This window comes from Wolffia australiana, chromosome 17 (assembly GCF_029677425.1).
Source record: "Wolffia australiana isolate 7733 chromosome 17, ASM2967742v1".
Classification (NCBI taxonomy): Eukaryota; Viridiplantae; Streptophyta; class Magnoliopsida; order Alismatales; family Araceae; genus Wolffia; species Wolffia australiana.
In genome coordinates, this window is record NC_135851.1 from 832,179 (window position 1) to 854,472 (window position 22,294).

The window sequence follows — 22,294 nt, forward strand, 5'->3', positions numbered from 1 at the left end:
TACTAGTACATGGCACTTTTGTAGGACCCACTTAGACCGGGCTTTGAATTCATCCGCTGATTGCAACCCTCCAATTCCAATTTTATGGCTTTAATTTGATCACTTGAGAAATAAAATAAACATTCGCAATTAAAATTTAGGGTTAATAGCACGGTACATCCCAAACCATGTCCAAAATCTGCGAGTTAACCTTAGCTTTTTTTTTGGCACGGTATATCCCAAACTCACTAAGTCGTCTGCGATATATCTCTGTGATGACGTGGAGTCCATCGTGGCTGCCAGGTGGATCTCCGGCCAGATTTTGACCTGGCGGAACCCACCTGGCAGCCACGCTGGATTCCACATCATCACCAGGATATGTCGACCTGCCAAGGGTTTTCCGATAAGAGAGAGGGAGGCATTCTAGAGAGAGAAGGAGAGAGAGAGAGAGGCGTGCTAGAGAGGGAGAGGTTCTAGAGAGAGAAAGAGAAGTGTTCTAGAGAGAGAAAGAGAGGTGTTCTAGAGAGAGAGGCATTGTTCTCTAGAACACCTCTCTTTCTCTCTCTAGAACACCTCTCTTTCTCTCTCTAGAACCTGCCAAGGGTTTTTCGATAAGAGAGAGAGTCATCCTAGAGAGAGGGAGAGAGAGAGAGGTGTGCTAGAGAGAGAGAGAAGGAGAGGGAGAGGTTCTAGAGAGAGAAAGAGAGGTGTTCTAGAGAGAAAGAGAAGGAGAGGGAGAGGTTCTAGAGAGAGAAAGAGAGAGGTGTTCTAGAGAGAGAGGTGTTGTTCTCTAGAACACCTCTCTTTCTCTCTCTAGAACACCTGTCTTTATCTCTCTAGAACACTTCTCTTTCTCTCTCTAGAACACTTCTCTTTCTCTCTCTAGAACCTCTCCCTCTCTAGCACGCCTCTCTCTCTCTCTCTCCTTCTCTCTCTAGAATGCCTCCCTCTCTCTTATCGGAAAACCCTTGGCAGGTCGACATATCCTGGTGATGATGTGGAATCCAGCGTGGCTGCCAGGTGGGTTCCGCCAGGTCAAAATCTGGCCGGAGATCCACCTGGCAGCCACGATGGACTCCACGTCATCACAGAGATATATCGCAGACGACTTAGTGAGTTTGGGATATACCGTGCCAAAAAAAAAGCTAAGGTTAACTCGCAGATTTTGGACATGGTTTGGGATGAACCGTGCTATTAACCCTAAAATTTAATATACGGTCCACACCAGTCTCTTCAGTTTTCGAGCAACGTGGCAGTTTTGTGGGACCCACTTAGACAGGCCTTTTGAATTTACGGTCCACACCAGTCCCCTATGGCTCGGAGTAACGTGGCACTTTTGTGGGACCCACATAGACCGGCCTTTGGCACTCATCTCCCGATCGCCACCCTCCGTTTCTAATCCAACGGCTGTAATCCCATCCCTCGGGAAATAAAATAAACATTCGCAAAAAAAAGTAATATACCGTCTACACCTGTCCCCTCAGACTCGGAGCAACGTGGCACTTTGGTGAGACCCACTTAGACCGGCCTTTCGAATTCATCTCTCGATCACCACCCTCCGGTTCTAATCCAACGGTTCTAATCCAATCCTCGGGAAATAAAATAAACATTCGCAAAAAAAATTAATATTCCGTCTATACCAGTCCCCTCAGACTCGGAGCAACGTGGCACTTTTGTGGGACCCACGTAGACCGGCCTTCGGTACTCATCTCCCGATCGCCATCCTCCGTTTCTAATCCAACGGCTGTAATCCCATCCCTTGGGAAATAAAATAAACATTGCAGAAAAAACATTTAATATTCGGTCCACAACAGTCCCTTGACTCCGAGTGTCATTTTTGTGGGGCCCACTTACGCCGGCCTGTTGAACTCATCTCTCGATCGTCACCCTCCGTTTCTAATCCAACGGCTCTAATCCCATCCTTCGGGAAATAAAATAAACATTCGCAAAAAAAATTAATATGGCAACTACGATGGGACCCACGGGCCGTTACTTTCCTCGTACGAATCGATATATAAATAGCGAGAGTCGGAGGCAGTTATAGAGAGAGATATGCGCAGTAGAGAAGCTTCTAGAGAGAAGAAGAGCAGCGCGGCGGAGGAGGAGCTCGCCATGGCGGCGACGCCGCCGGAGAAGTGGCGGACGAGCGGCAAGAGGAAGATGCTCACCACGGCCTTCTTCATGGCGTCGTGCCTCGCGATCTTCTCTGCTTTCTCTCTTTTCGCCGGAGTTCGCCGCCATGCCTCGCCGCCGATGCAGCAGCTTCCTCTTCTTCTTCTCCCGGAGCGGCCTCCGGCGGATCAGATCGGTACTTTTTTTTTCTCTGATTCATCGTTCATGATCGGTGTTTCATCTTTTTTTTCTCTGCGATCTGTTGTTGTTTTGTTCTTCCCGCCATTTCCGGATTTGGAAACCTAGGTCATCGCGTTACGTTGCTGCTACGTTCGTCCATCCATTCCTGGATTTGATGATTTAGGAAATTCTAGGTTATTGCGCGTAGGAGATTTTAATGTTGCAGCAGGTACATGTTAGTCGATGTTACTTACCGATGCGGATCAAACTTTGCGTTTTGTTGATCCTATTCGTCGGTCATGATCGTATCACCGATGCGGATCAAACCTTGCATTTCATCGATCATGTTAACCTCTACGGATGTAAGATAACGAGTAGGAGATCTTATCTGCTTTCTCTCTTCTCGCCGGAGTTCTCCGCCGGTGCAGCAGCTTCCTCTACTTCTTCTCCCTGAACAGCCTCCGGCGGATCAGATCGGTACTTTTTATTCTCCGATTCATCGTTTCATGATCGGTAATTCATCTTTTTTTTCCCTGTGATCTATAGTGTTGTTTTGTTCTTCCGGCCATTTCCGGATTTGAAAGACTCCGGATCTGGAAACCTAGGTCATCGCGTTACGTTGCTGTTCTGTTCGTCCATCCATTCCTGGATTTGATGATTCAGGAAACACTAGGTTATTGCGCATAGGAGATTTCGATACTGCAGCTGGTACATGTTCGTCGATCTTGTTTTCCGATGCGCATCAAACTTTGCGTTTCATTGATCATGTTCCACCACCATGTTCGCATCACCGATGCGGATCAAACCGTGCATTTCATTGATCATGTTAACCTCTACGGATGGAACATTGCGAGTAGGAGATTTCAATGATGGACCAGGTTCATGCTCATCGGTCTAGTTCACCCATGCGGATCAAATTGTGTTTGATTGAACCTATTTGTCGACCATGTTCATATCACCGATGCGGATCAAACCTTTCATTTCATCGATCTTGTTACCCTCTGCAGATAAAACCTTTCTTTTCATCGATCTTGTTAACCTCTGCAGATAAAACATTGCGTTCCATCGATCCTATCCACCAATGCGGATCATGTATTGCGTTTTATCTATCCTGTACATGTTGCTTATCTAATTTTTCATTTCATGGGAGAGGACAAACAAGATTGTGTTCTTGCATTGACACAGGATTTGAAGTTCAGAGTAAGAAATCTCAAGGTGGGTTTGACGAAAAAGGAGCCTGCCTCAGCAGGCAGCAGTCCTCCTTTTACCGCCGATCCTCGAGCCAGAAGAAGCTCTCTTATCACCTGCAGAAGAAACTGAAGAATTATGAAGCTTTGCACAGGAAATGCGGGCCCACCACGGATCTCTACCGAGAAACTTCCTTTCAACTTCGCTCCAACCATAGTCTACCACCTTCATCTTCATCCTCAGAATGCAAGTACCTTGTCTGGATCTCCTACAGTGGCCTGGGAAACAGGATCTTGACCTTAGCCTCGGCATTTCTCTACGCTCTGCTCACCGGCCGGGTGCTTCTGGTCGACGGAAGAGAAGACATGGCCAGCCTCTTCTGCGAGCCGTTCCCGGGGGAGACGTGGCTTCTTCCCTCAGACTTCCCTCTCCTCCCGCTGGAGAAGTATAATTCAGACTCTTCCTTCAGCTTGGGATCCCTCTCCAGGGTCAAATTCCATGGTGACGGGGCCCGGTTTGTCTACCTCCATTTGGCCCATGACTACAGCCAACATGACAAGCTTTTCTTCTGTCAGAGGGAGCAGCATTTTCTGGGGAAGGTCCCTTGGTTGCTGCTGAGATCAGACAACTACTTTCTCCCCTCTCTGTTCCTTGTCCGTGGCTTTCAGCGAGAACTGGAGCTTCTCTTCCCAGAGAAGGAGCTTGTGTTTCACCATCTGGGCAGGTATTTTCGGATCTATCTTACTATGTGGATATGGTTTTTCATATGATTTGTATATCATCTGTTGTCTGATAGTATAGTCCCTCGATAAATTAATCATAAAAGATATGGGTATTATAATTAATCATCAACACCACTATGTGGTAATATTTTGGCATGGTTTTTGTGTATCCCCTGCTCTGTAAGTATATTCCCTCATTTAAGTGTTGTGTAAAGGATATGGTTATAAGCATTAATCAACAATACTATCTGATCAGGGGTTGTCGGATTGATCCTAATATCTGGCATGCATTTTATATTTGTAGAGTTCCTGAAAGTAGAGCTTCTTATGAAAGTGATGGTTAAAGAATATGATCGTATGTAAAAATCAACAATAGCATCTGGACAAGGGTTTTCTGGTGTCTGAAAGTTTAGTCTCGTGTGAGAATGATCCATCAAGGATATGGTTATAAATATGGATCAATGAAAAAAAAAATTGAATTTTATGAGGGCCTGATTCAGTTCATATATAGAGGACTTCCTTTTATGCTTGTCTGATTAATTTCTTGGTCTAGAAGGTGATCATATTAATGTGGTTTTCAGATATCTCTTCCACCCGGCAAACCCGGTGTGGGGCCTGATCACCAGATTCTACCATGCCTATTTAGCTGAAGCAGACGAGAAGGTCGGAATCCAGATCAGAGTTTTCGAGCCCGGAACTGGACCTTTTCCCCATGTCATGGATCAGGTCCTGGCCTGTGTTCTAAACCAGAAGCTCCTCCCCAAGGTCAAGTCCATGGGAGACGAGGCGCCCGACCAGAGGAAGAAGAAGAAGAAGAAGAAGAAGAAGAAGAAGGTGGTTCTTGTCACGTCTCTTAGCTGGGGCTACTACGAGAAGATGAGGAGCATGTACTGGGAGGGGGAGGCAGAGGGCGAGGAGGTGGTCAGCGTGCACCAGCCGAGCCACGAGGAGCACCAGAAGAGCGGTGACCGGATCCACTTGATGAAGGCCTGGGCGGAGATGTACCTGCTTAGTCTCACCGACGTGCTGGTGACCAGCGCCTGGTCAACGTTCGGATACGTGGCGCAGGGCCTAAGCGGGGTGAGGCCGTGGATTCTGGTCCGGGCCGAGAACCGGACCATGCCGGACCCACCGTGCCTCCGGGCACGGTCCATGGAGCCATGCTTCCATGCACCGCCCTTTTATGATTGTGAGGCCCGAGAGGGGGTCGACACGGGCGCCATTCTCCCTCATCTCAGGCACTGTGAGGATGTCAGCTGGGGCCTCAAGCTCTTCGATCCTCCCTATTGAAGAGGGAGAGAGAGAGAACAAGGAAGATGGATTTCGTCTCTCACCCTGAGAACAGGTACGTATTTATACAAGTGGCTTTCTGCTTGGTTTTAACTTTCATAGTTGGTAACTTTGCTACGTATTAAGCTTGGTCTCTCTCTCTCTCGCATTGTGAGGATGCAAGTTGCGGATTAAACTCCTTGATCTTGCGAAGTGATGAGGAAGAGATGTTTTAGCTCCAGCATCCTGCTGGTTGGTGGTATGTATTTAATCACTTTCTTCTTCGTTTTCGTGTATAAAGTAGTTAGTGTTACTCTTTTTTTTTTGAATGAAAGTTAGTATTACTTATTCTGATTAATACGTGGGATACAGGTAGAGTAATGTCTCGTTACCATTTTATATAGATTATGTCCCGTATTTTTCCCGAATTTTGTTCTTAATAATCAAGGTTCTCTCTCTCTCTCTATCTCCTCCATCTTACCTCACTTCCAAAATGATACAGTCTTCCCAAAATAGTAATCTATTAAGCTTGGTCTCTCTTTCTCTCTCTTGTATTCGGCGTAGTTTTGGGCAGTGTGAGGATGCAAGTTGGGGATCAAGCTCCTTGATCTTGCCAAGTGATGAGGAAGAGATATTTTAGCTCTGGCATCCTGCTGGTTGGTGGTCTGTATTTAATCACTTTCTTCTTCGTCTTCGTGTATAAATTAGATAGTGTTACTTATTCTGATTAATATGTGGGATGAGGGTAGAGTAGTGACTCGTTACCGTCTTTTATAGATTATGTTCTGTACTTTCCTGAATTTTGTATATAATTATGGATATTCTCTCTATATCTCCTCCATCTTACCTCACTTCTCATGTGATATGTTCTTCCCTGAAATAGTAATACTGACAAGTAAATCACATAGGCAGCGTCTGGTAAATCTAAAAGGGGAGAACTTTCAGATTCCAAGAACTGAGGAATAGTCGTTCAGGGGAATACAAAAAACTAGCATAGAAGAAGATAGATTTACAGATGTGAAGACGTGAGTCAGATCAACGTTCCGTCTTCGGGGGACGAGAAAGGATATCGCGCTCGTCCCCTTTTCGACGACAATCAAACCTTGAAATCTTGAAGATGTCACATGTCCCAAGTGCCTAGTATGAGCCCATTTCAAATGGAAATTTCCTCTTTTTTTCCGATACTCTTTAGCCGCCCTTGAACCCCTTTAAATACCACGCTCATCATTTAATTTGAATCTGATTGCTGAGTGTCGGTGATAAAAATCGCCTCAAATTGATAATGTATCTTATTTTTTTTGATAATTTTTTCATCACTTTGGTTCACAATCAGTAAGGGTTTTCATTATTAAAACAGATGCCATGTATTTATAACTTTCATTTTATTTGCATGCAATGAACGCAAATTGACTTTGATGTTATTATTTAAACAAATGCCTTGTATTTTGTAACTTTTATCTCTTTTTTAGCAATTTATAGCCGTAAAATCTATCATATATAGATTATTTCTTCTCCTTTTAGACTCAAGAGTTCTCCAGCTTTTTCTTTCAAAAAAAAAGGACATCAGCCTTTTTCCAACCTTTAATGCTTATATTGATTTGGAGTTTTCTACATTGCAAGTATTTAGCTGATGTCATTTTTTATTTATCTAATTGAAATACTAGTGAAAATGAAAGAAAGTCACAAATCCCTTTTTTTTTGCTTTCAGAGGGAATTTTCTCGCTCCAAATCAATTGTCTTTTTATTTTCTAAATGTAGCGCGAATGATATTTTCAGTTCACTATTCAAATCATCCTGAAGTGTTGAATAAGTTATAATTTCATTTGAAATCAAGTTTTGAGCTGAGAAGTTTCAAAACTTTATTTTTTTATCCTTCAATTTTTTTAACTTCAAATCTGAATTCTAGAATGAACAAAACTGCCAGAGAGATAATCCAAAGAAGTCTCAAACAAAAAGTACAACTAGAATCAATCAATCAAGCATTAGAGCTGATTGATTCTCTATGCTCAACTTTCTGTTCATAGTAAAGTCCTATTCTTTGACATTCGTGGACAAACATCTAGGGACATGTTTGACATTTTTAGTCTTGTATGTTGGTAAATGTAGGAAGCAAAGCGACCATCAAAGTCAGACTGTCTATCCTTATATCATTTATACATCCACGATTATGTTGCATCCATCATTCATTCTGCCATCCCACCATGCACCATCAACAATCCATCTACTACCCATACATTCTCATTACCATTCATACACCCAAAATCTATATAATTAAAATTTAATGCTCTTATTTTAAATTTACAACATGAATACTCAGACCATCCAAATGAAAAAAAAATGATTTTTGTCATCTGGCAGTTATAAATCTCTAAAATAGTTGCTTCAAGAAGCCTTAGATTTTGAAAGAAACCTTGTGAGTAACTTAGAAAAAAATTCTTCACGAGATCCCTCTCTTTGGGGTTCTTTGAATTTTCTTCCTATTTTTAGAGTAGTAACTCACCCTCTTTTACTTCTACCATATCACACGTCAAGTTTATATTTTTTGCACATTAAGTATCATTCTTAGCTTTTCGAATTGATTGAAATAATTTTGAAGTCTAAACTGTTATACACATAATTATCAAATAAAATAAATGATTTTAGATTTAAAATAAAATTGTCTTGCTTCTTTCAGAGCCCCACTGTGCAACTTAATTGAGAGCATGAGAATAGACCATGTGCAGTGCTGCTTGACGAAAGTAGAGCTAGTACCTATTATTGAAATTTCTCATATTTGAACCAATTTTTACATCAATACCTTCTTTATGAATTGTGATAGTGCATTATTGGAAAATGTGAAATTCAGTCTTATTTATTTGGAATTATGGAATAAAGTTAATAAAATACTAATTATACTATGAGATTAAGTATAATCATTCAGTCGTGTCTGAATAATAATTATGCTTTGTATATCCATTAAAGTATGATGTCAAATATTGTCACATGATTGATGGTAGTCTAACTGTGGAGGTGAGGGACTCAGCCATATAACTCAGCCATTTTGTAGTAAAATTTTTTGATGTTCATCTGTACAGATATGGCACTTTAAACATCCGTAATATAGTGTGGGGTAAGAGAAATGTCTCAAAAATTCAGATAATGGGTAGAAAAAATAGGTTTTCCTATTCTAATAGTGAGTTCTCAACATTCTTCTTTTACTTACTATTGGTCTCTCTTTGAATGTCACACTCTTTCAAAATTTACATACAATATGATTATGTTGAATAGACATTTGAAAACCATAGAAGCTAAAATAGTGCTATTCCTTTTTACGCAATCAAATGTCGTTATACTTTTCATGCCATTCCACAACCTCATCAGGATACCAGTCTTATCACCCTCTACTTTGGTAAGTCTGTATGTAAGAGTGTATGTGTGTGTGTCCTTGTGTCTCTGTGTCTTTATGTTGTCTGTCTGACTCAACCTTACTTCAATGAGACTCCTGCTCCTCTAGATTCTCACTGTAAATAAAATATCATTGAAGAATAGGATCACAGATTTTTATTGATATTGTTTATGGTTATGATCCTCATGAAAGTTCTAGGAGCACTTGACAAGCCTAATGGTATGACTAAAATTCATAAATATTATCCATAGTTTTGAAAGTTGTTGGTCCACTTGTCTCCCTTGTAGATCCATACTTGGTCATATCCACTCCTCAAATCATTTTTATAAAATAATCCAACACCAGTTGGGAATACAATCATATCTCCTCAAATCAATTGGAAACATATATGTAATAGTGATCTTGTTGATTGATCTATTGTAGACACATTTACCAAGTTTCATCTTTTTTTAGGACAAGTCATGCAGGAACAACACAATGATTCAGGCTTTCACCAATGATAGAGTGAGGTACGGATCTTCTCTTAGACCACAATTCATCATCAGCTCATCAAATCTAGTCACATATTTTAAGGCACCATGATTTCCTTGTTGAATTTGTTGCCACTGAACTGGTCCACGAGTCTATCTTTGTAATTAAAGGGATCATATTTTTATGTTAACTTGGTTTTCACTTCCTCCCATGTTCCCATAGGTTCTTGAAATCTACTATCTAAGAGACACTCAAAGTTGCTCCAAAATACTTTAGCTGGACCCACTAACTTTACCTGCACAAGTTTAACTTTTCACGCCTCTGACATATCTACCCATGAGAAATAACTATTCTTTTGAGATTCTCAATTCAGATATTATTTTAGATTTTTGGAATCTTCAGAGGCAATAATATCTATTTTCACTTGCTTATAATCATTCTTCGGGTGTTTTGGAAAACCTTCCAAAAGCATTTCATTGGTGGTCTAGGGTGGGATTTTGATTGTAAAGGTTTCTTGGTAGATTATGGTTATGATTTCCTTCTATGTTCTATGGACGGAGGAGTCCTGGACCTTTTTTTTTTAAGGACAATAAACTCTAAGTCACATCTTTGAGGCCATCCATAATCACTTTTGCCCAAGGAGGAATATACTATTCAATAGGAGTATTAGAATCTTTATTCTTTTGAGAATAATCTAGTCCCCGGTTCATTCGTCATAGTAAGTTGAAAAATAAAAAACAAGAACTTTTTTGGCAATGTAAAATAAGTGTTGAATAATGCAAAGAAAATAATTCGGATTTTTTAAAAACAATCAAAACATGTAAGAAAGCAAGATCTTTCGGTTTGGATACCACTTGATCCAAACTCTCAAAAATTAAATAGTAGTTGATCATGTCAGAAGATCCGAATGAATTTAATCCTACAGGGTGGGGCCTGAAGCTGTGAGCTAGGGATATGGCAAGGACCAACCAAGGGAATGATTAAGATGTCCTTAATTTAATGGAATTAGTTGGTGCATGACTATACAAGAAAGTTTCAGAACAGAAGTTGACATGATATCACACAAGCACTCAGATCTAATCAGTAAATTATCAATGGACGATGATTATCTCAAAGTTAAGGTGTCACAAGGTACCTCATTGATAGGCCCAAAATCCTGATCGGAGTCGATGCCGAATACTCTGATTACGGTCGATACGCAATCTGCTTGAGAAATACAAGGGAAATGGATTATATGAGAATGAGATAGGCTTGAGCTGATGAGGGTGATGGATTTACAGAATTGGAAAAAGATAGGCTAGTAGAAATTCAGGTGGAAAGAGAAGAAAGAGAAGAAGGTGGTGAGGTAATTTGGGAGAAGAAAGAGAAGAGGTTTAATGGATCATAAAGATGATGGAGAATTAAGCCTCTGGGAAAGAGAGAGGCAGGGAAATTTTACTGCTGAAGATGCCAAGGCATGTTGCTGTGCTTTCACATCAGTTATTGATGAAGTAAGAATCACCTTCTTCAAGAAGCATTCAGTTCATATTCAACGTTCATTCCCTTGCACAAGATGGTTCATGGCCCTTTAAAGAAAAGACAATGACAGTTATAGTGGAAAGTGGGATGACTTCTCATAAATAACATAAGTGGGAAGTGGAGAGAGAGAGAAGAGAACAAGAACATTGAAAAAGAACGCTATGGAGGTTTTGAATAGCATAGAGAGATTGCCAGTAGTCAAAGAGGGACCAAAGATCAGAGAGAATGGCATGCACAGTCATAGAAGTTGGCTGAGATAGGAGAGAGAATAACATAAAAAGAAGAGGAGAAAGATTTTGAAGAGAAATAGAGAAAAAGAAAGAAAAAGGATAGAGAAGGGGTGAAAGAATGAAATATGAGCTTAAAATGGTACTCATCAGCCTCATATATTCTTTGTTGGACTGGTAGAGTTCAATCATTCCTGAGATCAACAGTAAATGAGTTCCCCTGTAATGTTGCCTCACTCTTTTCCAAGTTGAGCTCAACCCATAAACAGACTATTATTGCTCTGATTTAAGCTGATTGGAATTTTTATTTATCCAGTAGGAAATCATTATCAGTATTTTAGATTCTTTGAGTCTAAGTTCATCTGTCAGGTTGATTCCGCCTCTTAGGATAAGTCTTGAGATGAATATATAGGATTGAATTGAGATATACTTGTTGGCTTATTTGTTGCCCACTGAAAATTGAAAGCATATACCCTAAAAATTTCAAGTATGAAGCAAACTGAATCTACACTGATTACTGAGAATAGAGATATTTTGTTTGGTCTCCAGCTTGACTTTTATCTACTACCTCTGTAATATATATTTTTAGGACAAAGGATAAGATTTGAAGTGATATTAAGCTCCAAGGGAGTAAATCTTGAAAACCCCATTATAGAGAACCTCCAAGAGAAGCTTTGGTGACAGGTGAAAAGAAAAAAATATATCAACATAAAAATCTCCAGTCCTTGGTTGCTGAGGCAAGGGGTTACACTTCCAAGAGGATTTAATAACAGCATCCCAAATCGAGCAACACATTTAAATTGTTTTCCTTCACTCATAATCCATCTGCAAGGTTTAAAACAAGTTTTGATTGTTTTGCTATGGGTTTAATACTTGAAATTCAAATATAGATAAAAAGTATCAATCACGAGGCAGCATGAATGTCTGGATAAACAATATCCACTCTAAGCAAGAAAAACAATAACCTAACAGGCACTCAAATGGATAATTCCATTAAATATAAAAATGTACATGGTTATCATCTGGAAGGGGGCAAAAATATAATGGGTATACTAAAAGTTACCTCAGCATTCCTCTAACTTTGGGCTTTGGGACTTGGAATTCAGATTTGGGGTTGGAGTCTGCGGTGTAATGTTAAGGGCGGCGTCGAACTGGCTTTCGGGCGGCTCCCTCGGTCTCCAGACAGTTCCTTTGGGCTCATCCATGAGGGCAATGCCCCTGGAGTAGAGCTCCTCCCTTATTTTGTCTGATTTCTCATACTCCCTGTTCTTTCTAGCCTGAGTCCTCTCCTCAATCTTCTCCAGCACATATTCCTCTGTCAGCCCCGCCCTCTTCAGCGCCTTGTCTTTGAGCTGCTTGAGGATCTGAGAGAGAGAGAGAGAGAGAGTGTGTGTGTGTGTGTGTGTGAAAGAGAGAGAGAGAGAGTATGTGTTTAATGAGTGACTGGGTAGATTAAGTGTATGTGCATGATGAATGATTTGTGCAATAGACTAAGTGTGTGCGGTAGAAAGAGGGAGGACGAGAGAGAGAGTAAGAGAGAGTGTGCGCAATGATAGAGAGTGGGAGATAGAGAGAGAGAGGGAGGGAGGAGAGAGGGATATTGTGTGTAATTACAGACTGTGAGATAGAGAGAAAGTGTCTGCGTGAGTCTTTGTGATTGTGTGAGATAGAGAGTGTTTGTCTGTTTTGAAATTGCAGAGTGAGAATTAAAGAAAGAGGGAGTGTGTGTAATTACAGAGTGTGAGATAGAGGGGGAGAGAAGGAGAAAGAAAGAGAGAGGGACTGTGTAAAATTAGAGAGGGTGAGAGATAGAGAGAGAGGGAGTGAGAAAGAGGGAGGGAGGGAGGCAGGCAGAGAGAGGGTGTGAGAAAGTGAGGGAGGGAGAGAGAGAGAGAGAGAGAGAGAGAGGGAGGGAGGAAGAGAGAGAGAGAGTGAGAGAGAGAGAGCGAGAGGGAGGGAGGAAGCGAGAGAGAGGAGGGAGGGAAGGAGGAGGGAGGGAGAAAGAGAGAGAGAGAGAGGGAGGGAGGGAAGGAGGGAGGAAGAGAGAGAGAGAGAGAGGGAGAGAGGAAGGAGGAAGAGAGAGAGAGATAGATGGAGGGAGGGAGGGAGGAGGAAGAGAGAGAGATAGAGGAGGGAGAAAGAGAGATATAGAGGAGGAGAAAGAGAGAGAGAGATAGAGGAGGGAGAGAGGGAGGAAAGAGAGAGAGATAGAGGGAGGGAGGGAGGAGGGAGGGAGGGAGGGAGGCAGAGAGAGATAGAGGGAGGGAGGGAGGAAGAGAGAGAGAGAGAGGGAGGGAGAAAGAGAGATATAGAGGGAGGGAGAAAGAGAGAGATAGAGGAAGGGAGAGAGGAGGAAAAGAGAGAGAGAGATAGAGGGAGAGGAGGGAGGAAGAGAGAGAGAGAGAGAGGGGAGAGGAAGGAGGAAGAGAGAGAGAGAGATAGATGGAGGGAGGGAGGGAGGAAGAGAGAGAGATAGAGGGAGGGAGAAAGAGAGATATAGAGGGAGGGAGGCAGAGAGAGAGATAGAGGGAGGGAGGGAGGGAGGGAGGGAGGGAGAGAGGGAGGGAGGGGGAGGGAGAGAGCGAGAGAGAGAGGGAGGGAGGAGGGAGGCAGAGAGAGATATAGAGGAGGGAGGGAGGGAGAAAGAGAGAGATAGAGGGAGGGAGTTAGGAAGAGAGAGAGAGAGGAGGGAAGGCGGAAGAGAGAGAGAGAGAGAGAGAGAGAGAGAGATAGAATGGAGGGAAGGCGGAAGAGAGAGAGAGAGACGGAGGGACGAAAAGAGAGAGAGAGAGGGACGGAGGAAAAGAGAGAGAGAGAGCGGAGGAAAGGAGGAAGAAAGAGAGAGAGTGGAGGAAAAGAGAGAGGGAGGGAGGGGGGAGGAAGAGAGAGAGAGAGAGGGAGGGAGGAAGAAAGAGAGAGGGAGGGAAGGAGGAAAAGAGAGAGAGGGGGGAGGGAGAAAGGAACAGAGTGAGAGAGAGAGAGAGGAGCAGAGAGAAAGAGAGAGAGAGAGAGAGGGAGAGGAGCAGAGCGAGAGAGAGAGAGAGATAGAGGAAGAGAGGTAATGAGAGAGAGGAAGAGAGAGAGCGGGTATGAGGCAGACAGGGTTGAAGTTTATACTTACCTCGAAAGAAGAGTGAGATGATGAGAACAAACCCAGGCAACCAAGAGTATCCTTGACAACCTTTTCCAAGGCGGTCAGCCCTTGGATCAATGGCATCTGCTGCTTCTTGCCCTGGTCACAAAAAACAAGGAATAGGGACAGTTTGGAGTCAACGCTATTAAATATTGAAATGGGTCATTCTCTAAATGAAAGATTCTGATGTTACGATGAAGATGAATCAGAACCTACATTCTCCTGCACATGAAATGTCAAGTAAAAATTTATTTTATTAATAATAATAGAAACGAAAACCTTTATCAATGACACGGAAAGTACTTATCAAAGAGAGAACTTATCAAATTCTCCTGCATTCCTAAAGTCCAACTTTCAGTTCTGAGGTTTCGTGAAGCTAATGACTCTTGAGAACCAGGTTAAGCAAGTTTATTAAGCAAGAAGAAACTCTGGTGGTAGAGATAAAGAGAGATGAAGGCAGACCATGAATTTCTTTAGATTGTTGGAAGTATGACACTGAAAGTATAACTAGAGGGCAGGCCTTGAATTTCTTGAGATTAATGGAGAGGAAGTTTATGGCACTCATAGAATCTTTAGAGGGAGTGTGAAAAAGAGAAGAGGCAGACCTTGAATTCTCGAAAGCAACTATAGGGAGATAGATAAAGGGAGAGGAGGGCAGACCTTGAATTTCTTGAGATTGTTGTTGATCGCCTTAAGAGGGTCCATCAGATCATCCAACACGGAGGAGGTATGGAGATCGTCCAGCATCAAAGTAAGGAACCCAGATTGGAATTTTTCAATCAGTTCTTTTATATCGGATGGAATCCGGTCAGATTGGATACCCTCTCGAAAAGGGGTCAGAGCTTCTTCAAGGGTCAAGAGAGTCTGGAGCGATCACGAATGAGAAATCATTAAGCAAAATATGGCATGATATAAGAAAAATAATAACAAGTCAAAAAGGCAACAGCCAACCTGGTATATATAATAGACTCGATCGGATGCCGTCTCCAGCAACCTGTCTGTGTAATTAATGTCGGATCTATAATGTGTGCGCATCAGAAAAAAGCGAAGCGCCAGCGGATGGTAGTTCTCTGTTATCTACAAATTTTTTAATGAAAAAAAAGCTTACCCTCAGGATGGAACAGTAGAATGGTTATGTAGGTTGGTAGACGATGAAAAATATGTCCGAGTCATCTTCATCGTTGCCATTCATCAGCCATATTAGTTCAAGATGAATGACCACACAATGATGAGGCAATGACAACATGATGAAGAGATGACAACAAATTCATCAACTGACGATTCAGAGTTATGACGATGATCATCACCTTCTTTGGTATTGGACGAGTGATGAGACATTTGGTGAAGCAATGACGACTTTCAGCCAGATGATGACGAATTCATCATTGAGATGGCCCAGAAAACGATGGATGATCATCATCATCATCCATTGTCATCCATTTCTGGTAAGAGAAGAATGATGAGATGGTGAAGAGACAATGAAGAGGCGATGACAAAACGATGATGAATTCATCATCGGATGATTCAAAGATGACCATGACGACTTTACATAGTCATCTGTTTTCGGTGTGAGAAAAATGATGAGGTAATGACGTGACCATAATGAATTCATAATCCATAGTCATCTTTTTTTGGTATTAGAAAGATGACGAGATGATAAGAAGGTTATATGACGAAACCATGACAAATTCATGATCCATCTTCAAGTACTTTCAATATAAGAAAAATGATGAGGCAATGATTAGGTGACAGTGCGATGACATTCATCATCAGATGATTCAGACATGATGACAACGATTGTCATTGTTCATTGTCATCCATTTTTGGCCAGAGGATGATGAGAGGACTACACAATGATGATAAGGCTACACAGAAATGGCGCTGAGATGTCAAATTCCTTTATGGATGCTTTCACATATGACAACAGCGATCATCGTCGTCATAACAGAAGCCAAAACCAAGTTATGGCAATGCAATGGATTACGGGTCACCATAAGGACAAATATTTAAGAACATGCACTATAAAATAAAGTTCAACAGAAATAAAGAGGCCTTACGTCGCGTATAGTGAAGAAATTATTCAGGGACTTGGACATCTTCTCATTGTCCCGATTGACAAAGCCATTGTGCATCCATAAATTGACACAACTCTCAGGGAGAGCGGCCCCGCTCTGGGCAATCTCATTCTCGTGATGGGGAAACGTCAGATCTTGGCCGCCGCCATGGATATCGAAATGCGGGCCAAGGAAATGAGCACTCATTGCACTGCATTCGATGTGCCAGCCAGGCCTCCCACGCCCCCAAGGACTTTCCCACCAAGGCTCCCCAGGCTTAGCAGACTGATGAAAGACAAAGTCAATACACATAATTATATTAAATGGGGACTAATTAGATAATTTCCTCACTTTCCAAAGGGCAAAATCGGCTGAGTTCTTCTTTCGCGAGTCGACGGCAACTCTTCCACCCCCACCGGCTCGGTTGTCATCAAGTTTACGGCCCGACAAACGGCCATATTTTGGGAAATTATCCACAGAGAAGTAGACATCTCCATCAATCGTGTAGCCACACCCATTCTCAATTATCTACAAACAAAGATAACTCTCAACATCAAGAACTAATTTTCATTATAGTAATAATTTCATAGTTAACTTCATCCCACATTAAATTAATAATAACTATGAACATACAACCTTCAATACATGAAATATTACGACATAAGAAATATGGTTTTACGAGTTCTCAGAGTAGATCCACTGGGACAATAGAGGACTCAGAGGATAGAGTGCTTTCACCAACGCAGTTTTTGGTTAACATTTTTGGTGAAAATGTTAATAAATGACATGATGATCACCACTGTAGAATGTGGTCGATAAAATTAAAAAAAATCAAAAAATAATCCCGAAAAAATTAAAGTGACATAAAGCATGTACAAAACCTTAAAGAATTACTTAGTATAGTGAAATGACTTGATAAAAAAGGAAATCAAATACAATTAGATTACAGAACAGAATATCAGCTTCATCTAATTAAAATAGGAACCTTCTGAATCATCTCAACAATCTGAGGAACGTGATCAGAGACGCGTGGTTGATGGGTTGGTTGAAGGCATTGAAGGTCATCCATATCTTTCAGAAACTCCTCGGAGAACCTTCTGCTCAAAGCTAAAGCATCTTCACCAGAGAGATTCGCTCTGTTGATAATCTGCCACAGATAAACCAAGCAAATTTAATGATTTGGATGCAGTATATATAAACGAAAATAATCATTCACAAATAACATACCAGCTATGAAATATCTGCACAAACAAGTAATTATATTTCAGGGGAAAAATAATATCAGAAAAACCACAAGCATAGAAAAACGGTTCAAAAATAAAATAGTAAAATAAGTATATTCCAAACGTCAAGAACATCAAATCTGTTTACTAAGCAAGATCAGAGAAGATTCGCGGTATGTAAACCAACCTTGTCATCAATATCAGTGAAATTACGGACGTACGTGACTTCATATCCCAAATGTTTAAGAAACCTGTTTCAACCAGAGACAAATAAGCTTTCGAGCGTCCGCTATTATTTAATATTCCTAATCATTATACGAATACTTCAAGAGCCCACCGAAAGAGAGGTAGAAGGTTAGTATATTCAAAATATAGAGAAGAATATATGGCCATTCGCATGAATGTACTCTTCTCCGAGTTCAGATTTAAAGTGAGAAAGTATTCTTAGAATAAAAAAAAAGATTCGACCCACTACACAGATTAAGATCCAGACCAAACTGATCTTACTCGCCGAAGGAGCAGCATCAAAATGAATGCCCAATTCAATAAAAAATATAATCTAACTCAGAGAAATGTGTGCCAAATCAGCCACCTATCTCAATGGAAAAACAAAATTCAAGATGAATTTCAGTGTACGAATACTTCAAGAACGAACGGAAAGAGAGAATGAAGGTTGATAATTTCAAAATATTCTGGAAGAATTTTTGGGCAGTCGCCATGAGTATACTATTCTCCGAGTACCAAAAAAATTCTACCCAGACAAAGATCAATAGCAATCGGTTTCCCATCTTCCTAACCGAGGGAGATGAATCATGGCGAATGGCAAATTGAATACCCAAACAAATCCAAGAGAAAGATCAACTATCATCTCACGTTAAGGGAAAAAAAAAAAAAAAGATCTTTCAACATGAATTTCCGCACATCTCTCAAAGATTCAAAATTAAACCGAATTTCCGCACATACCTGAAGAGAACATCGAAGCAGACGTAGGCACGAGCATGGCCAATGTGGCTGAAATCATACGGCGTGACCCCGCAAACGTACATTCCGACCTTCCCGGGAACTCTCGGCCGAAAAACCTCCTTCTGTTTCGTCATCGTGTTGTAGATCTGAAGCTTGCCCTCCAACTCCGCCATGGCGCCGCCTTCCTCCTCCCAAAAACCCTAACAAGCTCGAACCCACAAGAAAATGGCGGCCAAACCGCGCAAAGGTCAAATCTTTGACCTGAAATGACGAGACCCACGAATTCGACGGTCGAAAATCGCCGATTTTGAGCAGCAGAGCGATTGAAACCGTTCAATTCTTGATCTCCAAGTCTCGTTTGACTTCGTGGGAACTTCGCCAATCGCCACTCGCCATCAATCTCCTCTCGGTCAATAAATCCCATCGCTGACCCCTCTGTTGAAGGATCTTGACATCTTCCCACTTGCTAGAGAAGAGAGTTTGCCAATACATAGTTGTATTTAAAGGGGAAAATCAAGTGTAGCAGTTGAATTCATCATAGTTTGAGGCTAGATTTTGACGATAATCATGATGATGAAGATGACGATGTCGGGTAGTTGGAGTACATTATTTATATTCATCATGGTTTGATGTTAATGATGATGACGACGATGATGATGATGGGTAGTTGAAGTACATTATTTATATTCATCATGGCTTGATGTTAATGATGATGGCGATGACAATGATGATGATGACGATGACGGGTAGTTGAAGTACATTAATTATATTCATCATGGCTTGATGTTAATGATGATGATGATGATGACGGGTAGTTGAAGTACAATGTTTATGTTAATCTTGGCTTGATGCTAAGATGATTATGATAGGTAGTTATACCAGCATACAATCAGTGTTTGGCAGTTACGCGGTGAGTTTCAAATTTTCAAACCGCCCTTCGCATACAGCATTCGCCCGGTACAATGCCCTGGTCTTGGGACGTAGGGAATTGGTGGTTTTTATCAGTTTTCTATTGGGAAAAAAAGCATAATTTCCATAAATTACCTGTGTGGATTATTGGCCAACAGGTTCAGTCTGTGCATCAAGATCATGAGTGCAAAACTGTTTTTAAAAAATATTTTTTCGGTATTAAATGTAGTTAATTTTTTTTGACATTAATGGGCGTGTCTGAATATAGTCATGTGGCGAGGCGGATTGAATTTCCTCGCCGCTCACCGCCCAAGAGGTTTGGGGCAGTTGGAAGTTCGGCCACTTGGGGCGAATTTCTGCACCGTACTACACGACCACCCCAAATCCAAGTGGGCAGGTAGGGTAGGGTCTGTTAAGAAGAGTTCATCCAACTGTCAACTAGTTTAAATATACCACTAGCTGAGGAACTAGATTATGTGTTTGTTTTTAAATTACTGTATAATTAATCTGAATTCAACCAAGGTAGTGTTTTTAAGGATCTTAATTCTATGACTCACGTATATAACAATGAGAATGGTCGATTACTCGTGAACTAGTAATTAGAAATAATTTTAGAATTAAAAAAACATTTAAGACAGAGTAGGATGATTAGAATATAATAGAGATTTTTAAGAGAGGTAGAGCAAGAAAAAAATGGTCAGCTTACGTACTTGGATAGAAAGATAGTTGTTAATTAGGAAGATTGTTAGACGGTAGGAAGAGAATAAGAAGATTTAAGAAAATATATAATTAAAATACGACAGGGACGTAAGATAAATGAACTAAAAAGATAAAGGAAAATGTTAGGTAAACTGATAATAAAGCAACAATATTATTATGATAGTAAGAATGTATATGACTAAGAAGTGTGCATTAATTAGGGCTAAGTTAATGAACGAAGCTTAAGAATACAATAATGTGTTAAAAGATATGAAGAAGTTGATAACAAGAACCAACAAATAACAGAGGAAGATCAATTAAAGTAAGAAAAGAATTAGATGATTGTGGGGAGCTGTAGATAGAATATGAAAGTGAGGAAGAGAGAGGAAGAGATAGAGAACCTTGAGAGACAAAGGTAGTAATGAAATAGCATGACTCGAAACATGTTTAAACAAAATTTTGAGGGGACTTTTGAAGAGAGGACAAAGATATGAGAAAATTAGTATTAAGGTAGTAATAAAGTAATAACATGATAGTAATATCTTTGATACTCCTCAGAGCATACTTCTCCATGTGAATATGCCACAACACTTCTGGGACGAGGCCACCTTTACTGTCATTCATTTGAATAATTGTCTTCCCTCTCAAGTCCTTTCTCATCTTACTCCCTCCGTGGACGTCAATTGTTATTACCCTTGTGTTCACTCGCACGCTCAATAAACTCCTCATGTTGGGGTGTTTGGTATGTTGTTCGTCATACCCCTCATTGTGATAAACTTTACTATAAAATGTTATGTTTTGTCTTTATGTGATGCTCCTCTCATCTAAGGGCGACAAGTGTTATCTTCGGCCAACTATATTGTAGGGACGCAGACGAGACGGTTTTTTCATCACAGGATCAAAAGATCGTCCCGTTTGCAAGGTTGGACAAAAACTGGGACGGAAATTCATCCCCAGACTAACAGAGGGGACGGTTTTCGTCCACTCAGAAGAAAAAACCATCCCGTCCGCATCCCTGGACTGATTCCAGATGTCAGACAGGACGATCTTCGTCCCGTCTCGTCCATCGTCCACGCCTCGGATGATTCGGAACTATACTAGTGCAGGATGCGGACGGGATGGTTTTGTTGTTCCGGAACAAAAAAATCGTTCCGTCTGTGAGGTTAGACAAAATCCAGGACGGAAATTCATCCCGAGACAAACGGACGGGACAGTTTTCATCCACTCGGACGAAAAAATCATCTCGTTCGGTGGACTCGGATGAAAAAACCGTCCCGTCTGCATCCCTGCATTGATTTGGAACCTCGGATGGGACGATCTTCGTCCACGTCCTGGATGATTCGGAACTATACTGCCTACACATCAGTTCTATGTGAGTAAGGGTGTCATGTTTCATGATATTACTCCCTTTTATCCTCCCATTTCTGCCTCTCTGATCCTCTTGCAACTTGGGATCTGTTTATTAACTTTCTTATTTCTCTTTTCCCTACCATTCTTATCTCCACCTTTTCTTCTGTGTTGCCTTCTCTCCCTCCCATGGGACTTCTCTTCCACAAGACCCTCCTCTAACTCTCTACTGTCCTTATTCTCTATGGTTTACAGGTCCCACCTATGTCAAGTTTGCCCATCCTCCATTACCTCACGGATATTGCTTATGATGTGAGTCTTATAATTTCCATTGAGCCAGTGATTAATATCCGAAGTTTTCGAATTAAACGACATCATTTTTTCCATAAATTTTAGATGGGGGACAAGTATTGAAGAGAATGGCTTTGGAACCCAAATAATTTCAAGAACTGAAATCAAGTCTCACTTTCTGTGAATTATACTTAGTTTTCCAGGATATTACAATGGTCAAATATTTTTTTATCTCCTCTACACAGAATATGAATTTGAAACACAGGAATGAGTCCCTTTTGAATAAATTTGGCTCACTCATTTTCTGTACGCTTCATGAGTTCATTTAAATTCAATATCTCCTAATATAAAATTTCAGGGAGATCTTTTTTTTTTTTTGCAAAAAACATGGTGCCGGGTACGGGCAACCCCAGGGTTGTGCCCGCAGACCGATCCATCCGTGCCCTGGACGCCACTCAGGAGGTTTTTATTTATAAAGTGGAGTGTTTTTCAATGTTTTTAGGCGTGGAACGAGTTTATATATCCCAATTACACTCGGATCCCACTCATCCACGCCCATTTTAAAGGAAAGAAGAGATACATGGATGATACCTTGCAGGCGCTCGGGAAAGTGTGCTCGCCGTC

General features: G+C 41.1%; 2 protein-coding genes across 13 annotated transcripts; one reads left to right on the top strand and one right to left on the bottom strand.

The window, feature by feature from the left end:
* The first annotated feature begins 2,010 nt into the window (after positions 1-2,010).
* LOC144714542 (galactoside 2-alpha-L-fucosyltransferase-like) lies at positions 2,011-9,511 on the top strand. Of its 10 annotated transcripts, none has more exons than XR_013584381.1 (5): positions 2,011-2,287; positions 3,457-4,183; positions 4,763-5,526; positions 5,598-5,709; positions 9,289-9,511. XR_013584381.1 is itself a non-coding variant. In XM_078589292.1 (3 exons), the coding sequence occupies exons 1-3, from the start codon at positions 2,032-2,034 to the stop codon at positions 5,469-5,471; spliced, it is 1,692 nt and encodes a 563-aa protein (XP_078445418.1). In that variant the 5' UTR covers positions 2,011-2,031; the 3' UTR covers positions 5,472-5,808. The 10 variants fall into 10 exon arrangements, 1 of the variants encoding a protein (XP_078445418.1); XR_013584384.1 differs by having other exon boundaries at positions 5,627-5,709; XR_013584385.1 differs by lacking the exon at positions 9,289-9,511 and adding an exon at positions 7,159-7,247 and having other exon boundaries at positions 5,627-5,709.
* A 1,300-nt stretch (positions 9,512-10,811) lies between these two features.
* LOC144714672 (cysteine--tRNA ligase, chloroplastic/mitochondrial-like) lies at positions 10,812-18,837 on the bottom strand. Of its 3 annotated transcripts, none has more exons than XM_078589453.1 (10): positions 18,425-18,837; positions 17,649-17,712; positions 17,224-17,385; positions 16,590-16,766; positions 16,242-16,523; positions 15,136-15,261; positions 14,845-15,048; positions 14,173-14,283; positions 12,115-12,415; positions 10,812-10,871 (listed from the first exon to the last, which is right to left on the bottom strand). In XM_078589453.1, exons 1-9 carry the CDS (start codon positions 18,595-18,597, stop codon positions 12,116-12,118), a joined length of 1,599 nt encoding a protein of 532 aa, XP_078445579.1. In that variant the 5' UTR covers positions 18,598-18,837; the 3' UTR covers positions 10,812-10,871; position 12,115. The 3 variants fall into 3 exon arrangements, with proteins under 3 accessions (XP_078445579.1, XP_078445578.1, XP_078445577.1); XM_078589452.1 differs by lacking the exon at positions 10,812-10,871 and adding an exon at positions 11,734-11,876 and having other exon boundaries at positions 18,425-18,836; XM_078589451.1 differs by lacking the exon at positions 10,812-10,871 and having other exon boundaries at positions 12,023-12,415; positions 18,425-18,836.
* Positions 18,838-22,294: the final 3,457 nt, after the last annotated feature.